Raw genomic sequence first — 17887 nt, forward strand, 5'->3', positions numbered from 1 at the left:
CAGATCTAGAAATATGCCATATTTTTCATAGAGGGAAAAAATTGCTCTTAGTGAATCCATGGATTGCAGAAGAATCTTTTCCTTTAAGATTTTTAACTGGAGAATGTTTTTATTTAGTTTTCCTTCAAGAAAAATGAATTTTGGACTTTTTAAAAATTCTTGGGAAAGGCTTATAAAATATTGCCTTGATGGCAAATAAAGTTTGAGTATTAAGTTTTGAAAGGGCCGAGACTAAAAGAATGATAAAAATACTTGTTGCTACTGGAATGCACTGGTATTTAATGCACAAAGCTTTCTTTGAAATGATTTTTCAGTTGGTAAATGAAATCAGAGAAAATGCATTGCAACTTGTACTCTTCAGAAGTTATTATTATAAAAATATCGTTTGTAAGGTTGATTTTCAAATTGTACACTAGCCAGAATTCCTTATGTACTAGTGATCTAAAAATAATTTGTACTGCTATGTTCTTGACCTTAAGGTAAAGTTTTATTGAAGCGTCCAGATCATCGCAGGAATTGACGCTGATTTGCATGTGTTGATAGAGCAGTAATATCGTGGCTTGAAAACGTACCTATTCTAAATTCTCATTTTTAAGTTAAACATAGATTAAAATGATCAGCACTCTGCTAAGATAATAGATTCCATCACAAAAAAGAAATGATAGTTATGTGATATGATGGAAATGTTAGCTAACACCATGGTAGTAGCCATTTTGTAACATTTAAGTGTATGAAAGGAACACATTTTACACCTTAAACTTACACAATATTATATGTCACTTGTATATTACAATAAAGCCGAGGGAAAAGAAGAATGGCCAGCACTTTGAGGTTTGAGGAACTATAATTAATATAACTTTGTACAGAAAACATACTTTAATTTTTTTCCAAGAACTCATTCACAGTATATGTTGAACAGGCATTTCAAAGCATATGAAGTTGAATTTTAAATTTTGGAAAGTGCAAAACATATACAGACTTAAAATGTGACTTGACAATGAATTTTTAGCCACTTCAAGAATCAAATTTTAGCTTTCTAAAATACTGTGATATACTCTCCAAATTGTATGTCCTGTATAACTAAAAGGCAATTAAAACTCATGAATTTAGATTGTACTCAATCATAAATTATGCTCGTAACCAGAGGCTGACCTAAAGCTAATTTTTTATAGCAAAATAGGATTAAAATAGTTTTCAAAGAAAAACATGAGTTAACTAAATAAATGAATAGGCTAATAGAATAATATATGTAAAAAATAAGATTAAAACACATCTTGCATATTTTAAAGATATACTATTAAAAAGCATTTTTAATGCTCTGACCAAATTTCTTAGTAATTTGTATCTTCCTATATTTCTTCTCTTGACCTCCTGGAGTTGTAAAATTAGCCTGAATTAGTGACTTCCCTTTAGTAATCAGACGTTTTTAAAATGAAATCTCTTTTTTAGATGCCTTTTGAAATTTTGATTTTTTTATAAAAGGTAAGCAATTAAAATTTAAGATGCCATAAGATAATTACTAAATTGGAAGTGTCCAAACATACCATCTTAAATTTAAGATCTCTACGGTAAGACACTATTCTTAACTCTCCTAATCTATTGCCCAAAGACTCTCGATTCTGGTCATGTGTATATTTGAGGCCAAGACTAAGTACTTCATGATCTGTGTTTTACTATCCCAGTTTTGAATAATCTTTGATGTTTAGACTACTTATAACTAGGATTTAAAACAGAACCACGAGGCGCCTGGGCGGCTCAGTCAGTTAAGCGTCTGACTCTTGCTTTTGGCTCAGGTCATGATCTCAGTCCTGAGATTGAGCCCTTTGTTGGGCTCTGCACTGGGCATGGAACCTACTTGGGATTCTCTCTCACCCTCTCTCTCTCTGCCCCTCCCCTGCTCATTCTCTCTCTCTCTCTCTCTCACTGTCTTAAAAAAAAAAAAGAAAAGAAGAAAATCCACAGAATCACATCTTACATGTTCTTCCTATTTCCAGCTTCATAAGACTTAAAATTAATATTCAGATTTTACCTAAGTAACAGATTACTTTCCCATTTCTGTGGAATTTTTCAACTATGAGATATTTTGTGGGAGAGAGTCAGAATTAGGGGTTTGATGATGTAATGATGATGTAATAAAAGAACAGGGTGCTTGGAATTGAGACAAACCACTATTTGAATCTCATTTTGGGGGAGCAATCCAAATGAAATCTGTATTATTACTGAATATAAAAGTCCATGATTCTATAAAGATAACTTAAAAAAGGAAATCAAAACAAAAACAAAATCCATCACCAACCACAACACAACTCATTTGTCATGAATAGATATGACCAGTTTCTCAGAAAATTGGAAATTATAGAGAAAAAATTACGTCCCTTCCTTTCTTTTTTAAGAGATACCACAGCTCATCTAGTGGATGAGGTATAGCTCTTCTTTAAGTATCATGCATACTAAATGTGTTATTCCTCAGGAGAGGCTAGTCTTCTAAAGAATTCTAGTTAATGAAGTAGAGGGGATGTTAAGGCTAACAGTGATGTTGAAATAATGATCATCAGGACTAAAACCATTAAGTGAAAATGTTTATTTTTCTTTACTTTTGAGAGAGAGAAAGAGTGCACTCATGGGGGCATAGAGAGAGAGGTTCTGCCAGTGCAGAACCCAATGTGGGGCACAAACCCATGACCTCTGAGATTATGACCTGAGCCGAAACCAAGAGTTGGACACTTAATGAACTGAGCCACCTGGGTGCCCCAGAAAATGTTTATTTTTAAAAAAACGTCATTTCACCGTATTTACATGATACCAAAGCTCACTCACAGATTGCTTGTTAGCCACAGAGGACAAATGTGCCTGTAGAATCCGGTCTATATATGCCCTCCAGGGGTCCAGCTGTCAGCAGGCCAGCAAGAATCCCTGATAGTGAGATGGCCCAACCGTGCTTCTTCAAGGAGGAACATGAAGTAAGCAGTGGCTCCTGTAATGTAGTCTCACCCAGATTTTAAGATCTAATGTTCAGTTTACAGCAGTGGCTATAAAAATAAGATAGACGACAGAAACGTGTCAGATTCATGCCAAGGTGAAAGTTAAATGTCACTCTCATAATATGAACTTTTGGCATGTAAGCATATATCCGAAATTTTCTTTTAACACTGGTACTGTGATTTTCCTATTACACATTGTCATAGTCCCTATTTAAATGTTTGACATGATTTGTTGCTAGATCGATCCTCAGTTCATTGTTCTGCAAGCATGACACAATAAAAAGAACTCATTTTCAAATGAGATTAGTAGAGACATCTATTTTCAGTGTCTCATTTTCCCCATGCACTTTCTTCTTTTCTTTGTATTCATTGACTTTTTTATTATACCTAGATAGGGCATCATGGATGTTGTTGCATACCTGTGTGTAATTTTTTCATCTTATGAAATTTTAAGAAGGCAAAGCTATTCTCTAACTTATTATCACAAAATGTGAAGGCTTCCCAAATGGACTTTTCTTTCTTTCTTTTTTTTTTATTTCTTCTTAGAGAGATTGTGAGTGAGAGAGAGCGGCAAAGAGAGAGAGGAGGAGAAAGAGAGAGAGAGAATCCCAAATAGGCTCCATACTCAGCTTGGCACCTGACATGGGGCTTGATCCCATGACCCTGGGATCATGACCTGAGCTGAAATTAAGAATTGGGTGCTCAACTCACTGAGCCACCCAGGCGCCCCACAAATAGACTTTTTTCTTAAAATGCTCAGGGCTTAAGTGTAATTATATCATAAAAAGTGGCATAACGTTTTTAAGAGATTATTTTGTTTTGTTAAAGTATAATTTTCTCCCCAAATTCATTCTTCTTAGGAAATATAAAATGGAACACTTGTAAAAGATTTTACTTAATTCCATTAATATGGAAAAAAGAGGATATGTTCAGTTCAGAGTACATTTAAGAAGCTAGGGCATTCATAGATCAATTACAAAGAAATGTTAGGATAAGATTTCTGAGTTTGACTGAAAAAATAATTAGCCCCAATAGGTGATAAATCTTATGGATTATCTGTTTTACTAGACAAAAACTATTTGCATCTCTACTGAACAAAACATGCATGTTAGCAAGTAAACTTATCTAAGTCTGAGATCTTTAATAAACAGTAAAGAGTGAACTTGCCACTTTCCCTAGATAGTCCTTGAGGTACCTGATGGCACTGTGAGATATTGAAATGGCATGTCCCAGTTTTTTACCTTAGTCCCAAATCTCACATAATTTTCCTGATACTTTAATGTTGTGAATACTAGGGGAAATTAACAGTTCTACAAGGATATATTCTTTTTAAACTAACAAGGATTACAAATGCAAAAATAATACAAGGCAGAGTAGAGACACACATTTATAATGAAATGCAAAAAACCCAGAAGAACCAAAACAATGTTGAAAAAGAACAAAGTTGAAGGATTTACATTACCTAATTTTCAAATCTTGTTACAAAGCAACAGTAATCAAGACAGTGTTAGCTGTCACTTTCCATATTTCTTTAACTTTCTAAGTGTATAATTGTTTTTGCATATAAAATTATGATTAGTCATTGCCCAATGATAATTATTAATTATTTTTATTATTATTTTTTATAATTATTCCTTATTGGCCCAATTATACTAAGTTCTATGAGTGATAGAATTGCAGAATATTTCCCTTTCAAATAGCTGAAGAATCCTTGTTATTATAAGGGAAGCAAGGTAGTTAACACAGCAAGGTGTTAGCACCTTTTAACTTATGCATTTACAGTGCAGGCATACATTAAAATTCCAGAATGATGTACATCCAAGTGACAGTGGCACTTATTTTTGAAATTAAAGTGACTTTTTTTAAATGAACTTAAACCCCTTTTATAATTGAAACTTAAAGCTATTTGAATCTGAAAGGAGGAAATAAAAACTTACTGTATTTTAATAAAATGTCTGACTTTTTTTTTTTTTTTTAATTAGAAAGGCTCTGCCTGGGTGCTGTGTGTTTGTAACATTGTCCTTCCTGTTGATCTTCCAGGAGTGAAGCTAAGTAGCCTTCTTGGTAAAAAGGGAAACTTGGAAAAACTCCAGAGCTACTGGGAAGTTGGATTTTTTTTGGGTGCCAGTGTCCTGGCCAATGACCACATGAGAGTCATCCAAGCATCTGAAAAGCTTTTTAAACTGAAGACACCGGCATGGTAATACTAAAATGTTATGTGTTTAAGCAATTACTTTTAATAAACAACTCATCACTTATTTCCAAATTTTTGTATTTGTTGAACTGATGATTAGATTGATTTTATTTGCTTCTAGAGTGAAATGTAGAATTTAGAGGAAAACCTGATGTTCATAAATAAAATGTGTTGAATATAGGTTCTGTTGATTTTGTACATAGGTGAGGTCTGCTTACCTTCAGCTTAGCCTTTTCATGACATTGACCAACCTGCTAGACCAAGTTGGCCAGTGTTACCCACACAAATCATGTGGAGGCCTCACCTGCAAATTGAATCGGTAGATAAACAGATTTTTATCTCAGCCTCCCACATTTATGCCCCAAACATATGCCTTTTGTTCTCTTGATGATCTAATCTCAGTTTTGGGATTCTCATTCTTGATTTTCACTTCTTTATACTAAGGCTTGTTAATGCATTTAAATGTTTCCTATATGTGTGTGTGTTTCTAATTTCAAATTGTTCCTGGAGTGCCCCCAAGTCTCATCATTATGTTTGTGATAATTGACGATATGAAAGCAAAATTCCATGTGCATTTAGGGCTGTTTTGAAAAACAATGCTGATTTTATTATGCATCATGTATAATGATCACTAGCTGTAAAACTTTTAAAAGGTTAACCATGATATCAAGGAAGGCTTCGGGCAGCTCAGAGCCTGGGCCACTGACTTGTTTTCATCAAAGGAACCACTTGAGGAGATGCTTACCACTGTATGTCCCCATGGCTTCCTAAAAGAATTCCTCATGTTCAGGTCTTCTCATTAGCAAATCCTCCCTAGTGTCACACCCACAGTGTGACATGTCTAAAAATCCATGTCTGAACCTTCCCCTCCACTGAAATCCTTAAATCATTATAGTTTCATGGCTCCTTGCAGCCTAAGGGATAAAGTCCACCTCCTTGACTGGTGAACAGTGTTTACCTTTAGTCATTCCAGCCTCAGATCTTCAGACACACACACACACACACACACACACACACACACACACACACACACACACGGTTACACTGCTCTCCAGTCACATGGAATGTGGCAGACTGTGGCTTCATACATTTGTGTCTCATCGCATCCTGAGAAGACCTCTTCCGGGGATCTTCTCCACCTGGGTACCTTCCTAAATCTGCCCACAAACCAGGCTCCGACTAAAACCTGAGTTTTATCCTGATATCCTGAGTCCAGATAGAAGCAGGTGGGTGTTGTTGCATACAAACATGTGATTAGTTCATCTCATGAAATCTTCTTTCATGTTTGTCATTTTTAAATCCTATTTCTATTGATAGTGACGATATGTATGACTTGGGTTAAATTGTATCTGTGTAGTGGTAGCCCTACTGATATTTAGGTTGCTGTGCTATACCGTTTACATTCCTGTCTACTCAGCACTGTGTGCTACTTAGGAACAGGGCTGTACTGTCTGTGCAATGTCTACAGTAGGGGTTCAGCAAATGACATGAAATAAATGAACCAACAAATGCCTGTGTTACATGCATCCAAATTTGTCATTTCTTTACGGTGATCTTTCTGATAGTCCAGAAGAGGGCTGAAGCACAGATCCAAAGAGCTTTGATTTGAGGTGTCCCAGCTTCTGTTGACAAGAAAGCAGATATTATTTTATGCAATAGTAATAACCACAAAACAATGCCTTAAGATGTCTACTCGCTTAATGTTAACATCCATGTTTTTAGTTTATGAAGTACCTGCATACCCATTAACTCATATAATTATCTTGCTCCTCATTTCTTCCCTAACTTTTTCCTTTGAGGCACCATCTGTCTCGTTAGGTTGGAGTGTATTTTTATAATATATAAACCGAGTTGCTTCAAAGCAAAATAATGATCTCTTATGAAGGGTCTGTTTAGAAAAGCTTCCTCAAGGAAGCATATTTTAAAACATTTTAAAGCATTAACCACTCCCTTGAATAAAAGATAGGCATTATTGTAAAAGTCATTTTTTCAACAGATGTATCATTGTGGTCCAAGCTATTTAAGCCCTCTGCCCCTCAGTTTCCTCATCTTTAAAATGAAGATAAAACAGCCTACTTTATTGACTTTTTGTGAGATATAGAGGAGACAACTTAATGGGAAGGTACATGGCATGTAACAAATAATACTATTTGGTGAATCTGAATACATAAATATTAACGCTATATTTAAATTACATTCACAGACTAAAGCTGGGATACGTGGGAACCGGTGGTTCTAAATTTGCCCATGATGTGTGTTATATCTTTTCATTTTTAGGTACCTCAAGTCTATCGTAGAGACAATTTTGATATATAAGCATTTTGTGAAACTGACTACAGAGCAGCCTGTGGCCAAACAGGAGCTGGTGGACTTCTGGATGGATTTTCTGGTGGAGGCCACAAAGACAGATGTGACTGTCGTTAGGTTTCCGGTGAGTACTCTTCATTTATCTTAACTTTAAGTGCATTTCTATTTTGTTTCTTTTATTTAAAGAACATCTCGCACTGTGATTTTAATAGTACTAGCGTTACTTTTTCAAAATAACTCCTCGAAATCAGAGAAGTGAGATACATCTTTATGTTTTAGCCATGAAATTCGGAGATTTCTTCCGATAAGTCGTGAAGTGTGCTTTCCAAGAAAAGATGGTCTCTTGCTTAGCTCGGTTAGTCAACGTACCGCATCAGACCAGACACAAGGGTGCTGTTAATTCGTATTACAGTTTTGTTAACATTGTCATCAGTATCATCACCACTACTGTGGTGGAAAGTGTCAGGCTCACCTGGGTTGTTATTCTATATCCACTACTCATTACCTGCATGGGTCAGAGTTAGATTCAGCGTCCCCCGTCACTGCTTACAATGCCTTAGATCATGGGAAATGATGACTCACGGGTTCCAGTTTGCAACTCATTTTGGCCAGATATAGATACAGATACATGTATAGTAGACACACACACACACTTTTAAAAATACATTGCTCATCTTCTCAGCTGATGCCTTTCCCGTCCTGATGGTTCTCAGAATGCCACCCAGTGCAGTATAAGCTTTAGCATCTAATTCAAGAATTACCAAGTCACTGCGTGCACTAATCTCTTCCCACGTCAGAGTGATGCCATGAAGCTCTGAGCTCTCTAGTCCAATCCTCCATATTCAGGTGATAACTGCTCTCAATTCTTTTTCTCTAATTCTTGTTTTCCAGCTCTTGTTGGTAGGATCATCTGTTTCATTTCATTACATCTTTACTCTTCCTTCCCAATGAAGCCTTAGGCTCAGCAGGATCTTCATTTGCAAAGCCTTTCAAACTAAAACACTTTGTTTTCTAGTCTAGATAATGCGTAGCGTAGCGTAGGAAAATACTTATCTCAGAGTGAGCTGGCAGCGTGCCTTCAGCTGATGCTCTGATGATAGCAAATGTGGGGAAAGAAGACATCACAGAACTGAAGTATTTAATAGACTGTTGACTTGATTGAATAGGAAATCAGCTATGAAAGGAAACCACTCATATTAGCTATTCTGAGCTAATTTAAGTTAGTTTGATGTGAATTTGTCTGTCATAATAGGAATATAAAAAAATAAAACTAGAAAATAATAAGAGAGACATTAGGACAATATAGGTATATACTCTAGGTAAGAGAGGCTTTCTTAATTAAGTAGGAAAAGGACCTGTAAGCCCTAAAGGCAAATATTGACCAATTCGATTTCATTAAAAATTCTAACTTTTGTTCAGTGAGGAACATCATAAACATGGCAAATGCTAGACAGGGAGAAAATATTTAATATTAATGCAGCAAAATGATCAATTTGCTTAATATGCACAAAGAAAAAACAACAACTACTAATTGGAAGCAAGGGAAAAAGAAAATGGGCAAATCACATGAAACGATAATGAACCTCACTGAATAGTCAAAAACTGCAAATTAAAATGAGACATTGTACCTGTGCCATTTTGCACATGTGCACATCTACCTGTAGGATAAATTCCCAGGAGTAAAATTAATTGATATTGCCACCGTGCCCTCCATCGGGATTGTATCAGTTGCCGTTCTCACTGGCAACATACAAGACTGAATACTTTCCGAAAGTCTCTCCCAAAAGGTGTGTTTATTATATTTGTACTTTTTTAAACATAGAGATGAGAAACTGGTATATTAGGATGGTTTTAATTAGTATTTCTCCTATTATGTGTCGGGTTGTGCATATGATTAAGTTCATGTTTAAAAGTCTACTCAGTGATAGGGTACGTGTGTGGCTCTGTCAGTTAAGCTCAGGTCATGGTCTCGTGGTTTGTGGGTTCGAGCCCCCTGCATCAGCGTCTGTGCTGATGGGTTGCGGCCTAGAGCCTGCTTTGGATTCTGTGTCTCCTTTTCTCTCTCTGCCCCTCCCCGACTTGCGCTCTGTTTTTCTCTCTCTCAAAAATAAATAAGATTAAAAAAATAAATAAAAGACCCCTCAGTGATTAAAATAATAATAATTTGTTGGCAACATTTAAAAATAAGGAGAGTTGGGGGTGCCTGGGTGGCTCACTCAGTTAAACATCCGACTTTGGCTCGGGTCATGATCTCACGGTTCGTGGGTTCGAGCCCCACATTGGGCTCTGTGTTGACAGCACAGAGCCTGGAGCCTGTTTCAGATTCTGTATCTCCCTCTCTCTCTGACCCTCTGCTCACGCTGTCTCTCTCTCTCTCAGAAATAAATAAAACATTAAAAAAAAGAAGTATTTTATTTGACTGTTTCCGTGTATTTCACTACCCTGACCGTTCTCATTCCTCTAAGAAATAATAGTGACCCTGGTAAAAGAAAACAGACAAAAGCTTCTATGCAAAATGATTTGAATGGTCCCATCAGTTATTATTATTTGGGTTCATTCAGTTCAGTTGATTCTTTTTTCTCACCTCTCTTCTATGTATATTTTCTTTCCTTCCTACATTGAAAAGTTAGGAGACCATCAACCTATCAGCCCAGGCTAGGTGAGCAGAAGAGGAGAATGATGCTTTTGTGGACTCTTATAGGAGCTGAGACATGTAACTCTGTTTAATATCTTCTCTGTATATGGGGCACCTGGGTGACTTAGTTGGTTGAGTGTCCAACTTCAGCTTAGGTCATGATCTCACAGCTCATGGGTTCGAGCCCCGCATCAGGCTCTGTGCTGATACCTCCTAGCCAGAAACCTGCGTTGGAGCCTGTGTCTCCTTTTCTCTCTGCCTCTCCCCTGTTGTGCTCTGTGTGTGTGTGTGTGTCTCTCTCTCTCAAAAACAGGTAAATATTAAAAAACTAAAAAGAAATCTATTCCATATAGCTTATAGGCCTTATACTGCCTTTGTTCCCACTTCAGATACAAGAAGTTAGCAGTTAATTTTAGTTTTTAAAATTTTATTTAGCAGTTAATTTTAATGTTAACCAATATAAAAGATTAGAAACTAAAAGCATGAATGTTTATACTTTCAAGTGAGTTGTATCTAGCTGGTTTTGTCAACTTGCCTCTTTTTCCTTCTCTCATCTCAGTCTTTCTGTGAACTCTATAATGTATGCCATAAATTCCTCCCATTTTGTCACTTCAAGGGCAGATCAAAGGGTTCAACAGATGTTAGACGATGATAATTACAACCAATTTTTATTCCCTATTTCAACATAGGAAAACATAGGTCAGATTTTATCTGTTAGAAGTATTTGAGACAACAATAAAGACATAATTTAAGAAGAGAGGAGATAACCTGGTGCTGTGTTTTCTCATGTTAAATTGTGTGCCCACATGATTAGGGAAAAAGGTATATTCTCATTTGTCGGTATATTGACTTGGATGCTAGTTTGGAAGACCCACCTTTTATTCCCTATTATTTATTTTCATTTCACAAACACTAGGATACTCAGATTGGAAAGCACCAATTCTGCCAAGTTTAGATTGAAAATGTATTTCCATTTCCAAATTTATTTCACTCTCTGTTGATTGGAGTTTGGACCTTGACTTACCTGGTTGTTTCCTAAATCAGAATATGTTCTCTGGTGGGCTCTTACTGTGCATTATTTGTAGTCTTTTCTACCTTATTTTCGTAAGTAGAGCCTGGCCAAGAATTAAGCCCTCACAGTTTTTTTTATAAGTAGAGAAACTTCTGTCTTCCTAATTCCCTTTATGTAATTCTCTGTACCCTAATTTAAATAAATTTACTGTTGTGATAAATATAGCATAAAATCAGGAGCGTGTGGGTGGGTCAGGTGGTTAAGCGGCCGACTTCAGCTCAGGTCATGATCTCGTAGTTTGTGGTTCGAGCTCTGCATCGGGCTCTGTGCTAACAGCTCGGAGCCTGGAGCCTGCTTCAAATCCTGTGTCTCCCTCTCTCACTGCCCCTCCCCTGCTCATGCTCTGTCTCTCTCTGTCTCTCAAAAATGAATAAAATGTTTAAAAAATTTAGAAAATAAATACTGTAAAATCAGCACTAGGTTTGCAGTGCATGGACAAGAATCAGGTTGCTAATCCATGTGCCTTCTTGCTCAGATTGTGTGTGAGATCACAGTGTAGTGTGAGCCCATAATCCCTTGCTGATAGAGTCTTCCGGAGGGTTTTTCCTCCACTTTTATTTGGTCCCCTTGCTTGATAGAACATTCTTTCTAAAAGCCACTTTTTCTGAGTTTTAAGCAGTGGGGAAGAAAGAACTATTCTAGTTTCTCCATTAGTTTAGTGTTGGGTTTCCTTTCCATGAGAGACTCTTGAATGCTGAGAACAAACTGAGGACTGATGGGGGTGGAGGAGAGGGGAAGAGGGGAGATGGGCATGGAAGAGGGCACTTGTTGGGATGAGCACTGGGTGTTATATGGAAACCAACNTAAGCGTCTGTACAAATAGTAGTTGAAGCACCTTTAAAATTAGTGCATGTTTGGCATTTTGATGTTATTTGTACCTTTTATCAGATATTAGTAATAATATACTATATCCTTTGAGAGAGATTTTCAGCTCACTTATTACATATCCCTCATACATCTCCAGAACAGGAGTCAATTTTATTTCTCTCTTTTTCTCTCACAAGGCTAAATATATCATAAGTGAAGATCCCAGTTTTATCTTTAAGCAGTGCAAAACATTTTTATTACTTCATACAGCTATGTCCATTCCTTTGCCTTATATATAAAACTCTTTCAGTAATAACCAGAATCATTTCTCAGTCTATTTACGTGGGTATGAAAAACATGCTACCACATCTTGATGATAAGGTGTGGCAGGAGAAAACCTAAAATAGTATGTGACACTCTATATATAGAATCTTTTCTATGTACAGAATTATTTACCACATTTCTGCCCTTTTTTGGACACATTTATATTTATAGAAATAAATTATGAGTTTATTGCAAGATAAAATAAGAGAATTAAAAAATATATCATTAGAGGGGGACCTGGGTGGCTCAGTCAGTTAAGTCCCTGACTCAAGTTGTGATCTCACAACTCGTGAGTTGGAGTCCTGCGTCAGGCTCTACAATGACAGCACCACGCCTGCTTGGGATTCTCTGTCTCCCTCTCTCTCTGCCCCTCTCCCTGCTTGCACATACTCTCTCTCTCTGTCTCAATAATAAGTAAACATGTAAAAAATAAAAATACATCATTAGAGTAGATTAGTTGCGAATAGCCAAACCAATACATAGACTTTAAAAATTTATTTCCAATTTCTCTAGCAAACAAAAGTGATGTATTATTGGAACTTACAATAATACCAGAAAATGCTCAAAGGACTCATAGGGAAGGGCAACAATTAGGAATTAAAGTGGTTTTACTGTAGCAGTGGCCCCAGAGCCTCATCTGATAACCTCCCACATCAGTGCAGTGTTGTTGCAATAGCTCTAAATGATTTAAATCTGAAGTCACTAATACTTGTTTCTTTGCCTTATGTTTTCAAGGTGTTAATATTAGAACCAACCAAAATCTATCAGCCTTCATATTTGTCTATCAACAATGAAGTTGAGGAAAAAACCATATCTATTTGGCACGTGCTTCCTGATGACAAGGTAAGTTGTGTAATTAGTAAGACACAAGCATTAATTGTAAAGGATTTTACTCCCTTCTAGCACTTATATATTCCAGCAAGTACCTGTGTGTGTTAAGAAGAAATAGCTTACTGTGTATTTATCTTAGCATAAATACTTATATCCTGTAAAATAAAAATTGTTAAACATGGGATATGAATTTCACTCATTTAATAAAATAACCTATTTAGATTTTTATTTTAGATGGCATAACCATCCAAAGTAAGCTTAGAAGATTACTGTTTTGTAAATTCATGCTATAAATTAAATTATGTGTCAGAGAACTGATACTTAAAATATATGACTTATAAGATGTATATCTTTTTTAAAAATGATATTTATTTATTTTGAGAGAGAGAGAGCAAGTGTGCATGAGCAGGGGAGGGGCAGAGAGGCAGAGGGAGAGAGACAGTCCCAAGCAGGCTCTGCCCTGTCAGCATGGAGCCCAAAGCATGGCTCGAACCCATGAACCATTAGATCATAACCTGAGCTGAAATCAAGAGTCAGATGCTCAACTAAGCCATCCAGGTGGCCCCAAAGATGCATATCATAATGTTAGGAAGCCTGTCACAATAATGTCACTCCAGTCCTCCATGAGGATGGTTATACTTATCATTCCATGACACTGTTGGGTTATCTAAGCAGCTGTTCTATTTCCGATTAGCCACTGGCCCCATGTGCTGAGAGAGCATGAGCAGGGCGGTGCTGTCCCGGCTTTCAGAAGGTCCTGAAATGCTCTCATTTCCACTCTTAGCAGCCATCTGGACAACCCTTTCCACTTCTGCATTTTATCAGTTTTTTTTTCTTTTTTAAAAAAAAATTTAATGTTTATCTATTTTTGAGAGAGACAGAGACAGAGGGTGAGTGGGGAAAGGGCAGGGAGAGAGAGGGAGACACAGAATCTGAAACAGGCTCCAGGCTCTGAGCTGTCAGCACAGAACGGGACACGGGCCTTGAACTCACGAACTGCAAGATCATGACCTGAGCCAAAGTCAGATGCTTAACCGACTGAGCCACCCAGGCGCCCCTGTATTTTATCAGTTTTAATGCATATACAAATACTACTATTTTTTAAAAATAGAAAAATTTCAAAACTTCATTCCAGTCCTTAGGATAAACCATAGAAATTTGAGAAGACCGTGGCAAAGTAGTTTTGTGAGGTTTTTGGTAATTGTTTTCCAAAATACTCTTATAGTTTTCCTTACCAGTCATCCATGCACTCAGCAAATATTTACAGAGCACTTACTCTGTGACAGTCACTACCAGGCACTGTATTAGGCACTAGAGAAACAGATGTGTACAAAATAAGCAAAATTCCGCCTTTCTATGAAGGCAATACATAAAATATAGAAGTGTATTAAATGAGGAATGTGACACAGCACAAAGAAGGAATTAGGAAGTACATTTAGAGAAATGTTAGTTTCAGTGTTTTTAAATGTCTTTGAGTCGACAGTCCTGGGTTCAAGTCCCATCTCTTCCCTTGGCAATGTGGCTTCTGCACATTGCAGTATCTTCATCCATAGAATGAGATAGTAATAATAATATCCATCTTAAAAGGTTATTGTTAAAAGTAAATGAAATATTATAAGTAGGGTATATTGCACAAAGCCTGGAATGTAATAAGTAATCACTATATTTTAACAGCAACAGTAAAATTATGACAATACACATATGAACTAAACCATAACATTAACCTTAGAACTTACCCTGGCTTATTAGCTCTTTAGGTGACATAGCAGCAATCATTTGGGAAGTTGTTGGTATTATATTAGGGCACCATGATACTGAGATTTATAGTAAGAAATAAATATTTGGTCTTTATCTCTTTCTGGCACAGATTTCCTAAAATCCTTAGAATTTCCTAAGTGCTACAAGCCATCTGTTTTTTTGTTTTGCTTTTTTGTTACATTAATAAGGTGACTTTTGGATCCACCTAAGAATGAGACCAGGTTGCTAAGAGCACTAACTATAGAATTAGAGGGTTAGAACTTCCAGTCCTACCCCCTGACCTTTGGGGAGGGGAAAGGAGAGAGGTTGAATTAATCTCCAATGGCCAATGGATTTAATCAATCATACCTATGTCATGAAGGCCCTATAAAAACCCCAAAAAGGATGGGGTTCAAAGAGCTCCCTGGTGGGTGAAGATGTGGAGATTTGAGGAGAACGGCCCCCCTGGAGAGGGCATGGAAGCTCTTAGCCCTTTTTCCATACCTTGCCCCATGCTATTTCCTGAGTCATACCCTTTTACAATAAGTCCACAATCTAATAAGTAAAATGTTTTCTTGACATCTATGAGCCTCTCTAACAAATTCATCAAACACAAGGAGGAGGGTCCTTGGAATCCCCAATCGGTAGCTGGGATGATGACATAATTCCAAGTGGAGTTGTTTAGAGACAGAATTGAAAATAACTAATGTAACTAACTAATGTAACTATGTATATATGTTGTTAACATTGTTTTGAAGTACACAGTGTGTTTACATTATTTTAAACTATATGTGTATATGTTCTCACAAGCAGAATTGATTCTCCAGTTGAAACTACAAAATCTAAAGAGAGGCTAGGAAACATGAACATTATTATCTGAGAGAGGAACTTTTCAAAGGCTAGATTGGAAAGAGCAAGGTTATCCAAGGACACTTGGAAACAGAATGGGGCTAAAGGAATTAGCAATTAGCAGGGCCAGGAGAATGAGTGGACAGCCAGAAGACAGAAAAAGAACAGAAAGTAAGCCAGAGATTTTTGGAAAATGAGTACTGTTTCCAGCTAGTTGTCTGGAAGTTCTTTGTTGAGTACCGTTAGCCTTGTATTGACTCTTCTGTTTTGTGACATTGATAGTGACAATTTTTATATTATGCTAAGAAGTAAATATATGAGGATGTAAAAGAGTGCATTAAGAAGAGTTATGGATTTAGGCTGTGAGTTGTCCAGTTTCTACTTTTACCATCCTTTGATCAAGAAGAATTACATTTGCATTGTCCCCGCTTTGCTAAAAATTCTGTGTTCAAAAATTTAAGCTTTTTTTAAATATGTTTCCATTTGAACGTATGTCGATTTCTTTGCAAAGCCTAACTGTATCCATAGCGTGTTCGTTACCACTGTTATCTCCCTATTATTTAAAATAGTGACGCCATTGGAATGAGGACAAGCACTAAAATAAGATAACTTTTAATACGATGTGAGTTTAAAGCAACTATAATAAGTATAATTAAATAACAGATGAACAACAAGTTCAACAAGAAATGGATTCTTTTTGTCACACAATGTTTTAAATTTTTTTCTAAGGGTAGAATAGAGAGTGTTGGTTTTCATTTATCATGTTTCTTTCTTTACTCCTCAGTATTTTTGTTCTAACATGCAGAATGAACAATTACGTGAGCTAGTATACACTTCATATTGCAACTGTCAAAATGTTAAGATCATTATACCAATTCACAAGAGTTCAAGGACTTTTAGAGGGTTATTCTGCATCAAGAACAAAATCAATTGAAATCCTAATCTTTTAACAGTTCTCTCTTTGTTCAATGGATGGTTGCTGCTTAAAGTCAAGTTAGTACTTGAAGAAAGTCTGGCTGTGCACAGGAAAAGAAAAGCTTAGACTGAGGAAGAGAAAAGTTATTTCTAAGATATTTTTAAATGGTTGTCATTTAGAATCCCTTCCTCTTTTGTTTTTAAATTGAAAAAATAATGTTTATTTAGTTTTGAGAGACAGAGAGAGAAAGAATGGGAGTGGGGAGGGGGAGAGAGAGAGGGAGACACAGAATCCAAAGCAGGCTCCAGGCTTTGAGCTGTCCGCACAGAGCCCAACGTGGGGCTCAAACTCATGAACTGTACGATGGTGACATGAGCCAAAGTTGGATGCTCAACCAACTGAGCCTCCCAGGCGCCCCTAGTATCCCTTCCTTTTTTGAAGTCTAAGCAGTCCTGGCCTATTCTGGTGTCTCTCAGGGAAAGATATCAGGCAGCAGGGTCCCCATGAAATACGAAGTGCTGACTTTCCTCCAGCTCTAGCCATGGCCACTCAGAGAACACCTGGGAAATTTATGAGGGGGAATTTATTTACCTCAGATTCTATATTTTTTTTAAAGAGAGAGAGAGAGAGTGCAAGCAAGCGACCAGGGGAGAGGGGCACAAGAAGGAGAGAGAATCCCGGTTTGTGGAGCCCGATTCAGGGCTTGATCCCAGGACCCTGAGATCATGACCCAAACTGAAATCAAGAGTCAGACACTCAACCAACTGAGCCACCTAGGCACCCCGGGTTCTAGATTTGGATCATATGATAGTCGCATCCATCAAGGATGCTTGTAGCTACAAAGTGGCTTAAGTAATAAGGAAATGTTATCTTACCTAACAAGAACTTCTAGGAGGTAGGAGGTCATTCTGCAGGTAATTTCAGTGGCTTAACAGTGTCAGAATTCTGAATTGGCTTCCCTCTGTGCTCTTGGTTTTTTCTCTCCTGGTCTCAAATAGCAGTTCCAAGCATCAATTCACATAGACAGCGTCCAGAAGAATAGGGTCAGGCTCTCTCCTTTGTACCAAAAGCTACAACATGTATTCATGCCTACACCAGTCATGAACAAGGAGAATGGACTTACCTCACCAATTTGGACCAATCAATTTCCCCATCCCTAAACACTGCCACCTGAACTTGAACAAAATTCAGTTTTTGTTAGCAAAGAAGGAAAAGCATGTCCGTTGTCTATGGA

At 37.0% G+C, this 17887-nt stretch overlaps 1 protein-coding gene across 1 annotated transcript in view; it reads left to right on the forward strand.

Moving 5' to 3' along the window:
• Window positions 1-17887, forward strand: part of MAP3K5 (mitogen-activated protein kinase kinase kinase 5) — a 201595-nt gene that overhangs the window by 111049 nt on the left and 72659 nt on the right. Inside the window, exons 9-11 of the mRNA XM_077776139.1 lie at window positions 5022-5181; window positions 7453-7606; window positions 13056-13163. Of these exons, the coding sequence (XP_077632265.1) occupies window positions 5022-5181; window positions 7453-7606; window positions 13056-13163 (422 nt within the window). The remainder of the gene's footprint in view (window positions 1-5021; window positions 5182-7452; window positions 7607-13055; window positions 13164-17887) is intronic.

Source organism: Crocuta crocuta, unplaced genomic scaffold (assembly GCF_008692635.1).
Source record: "Crocuta crocuta isolate KB4526 unplaced genomic scaffold, BGI_CrCroc_1.0 scaffold25, whole genome shotgun sequence".
NCBI classification, from domain to species: domain Eukaryota; kingdom Metazoa; phylum Chordata; class Mammalia; order Carnivora; family Hyaenidae; genus Crocuta; species Crocuta crocuta.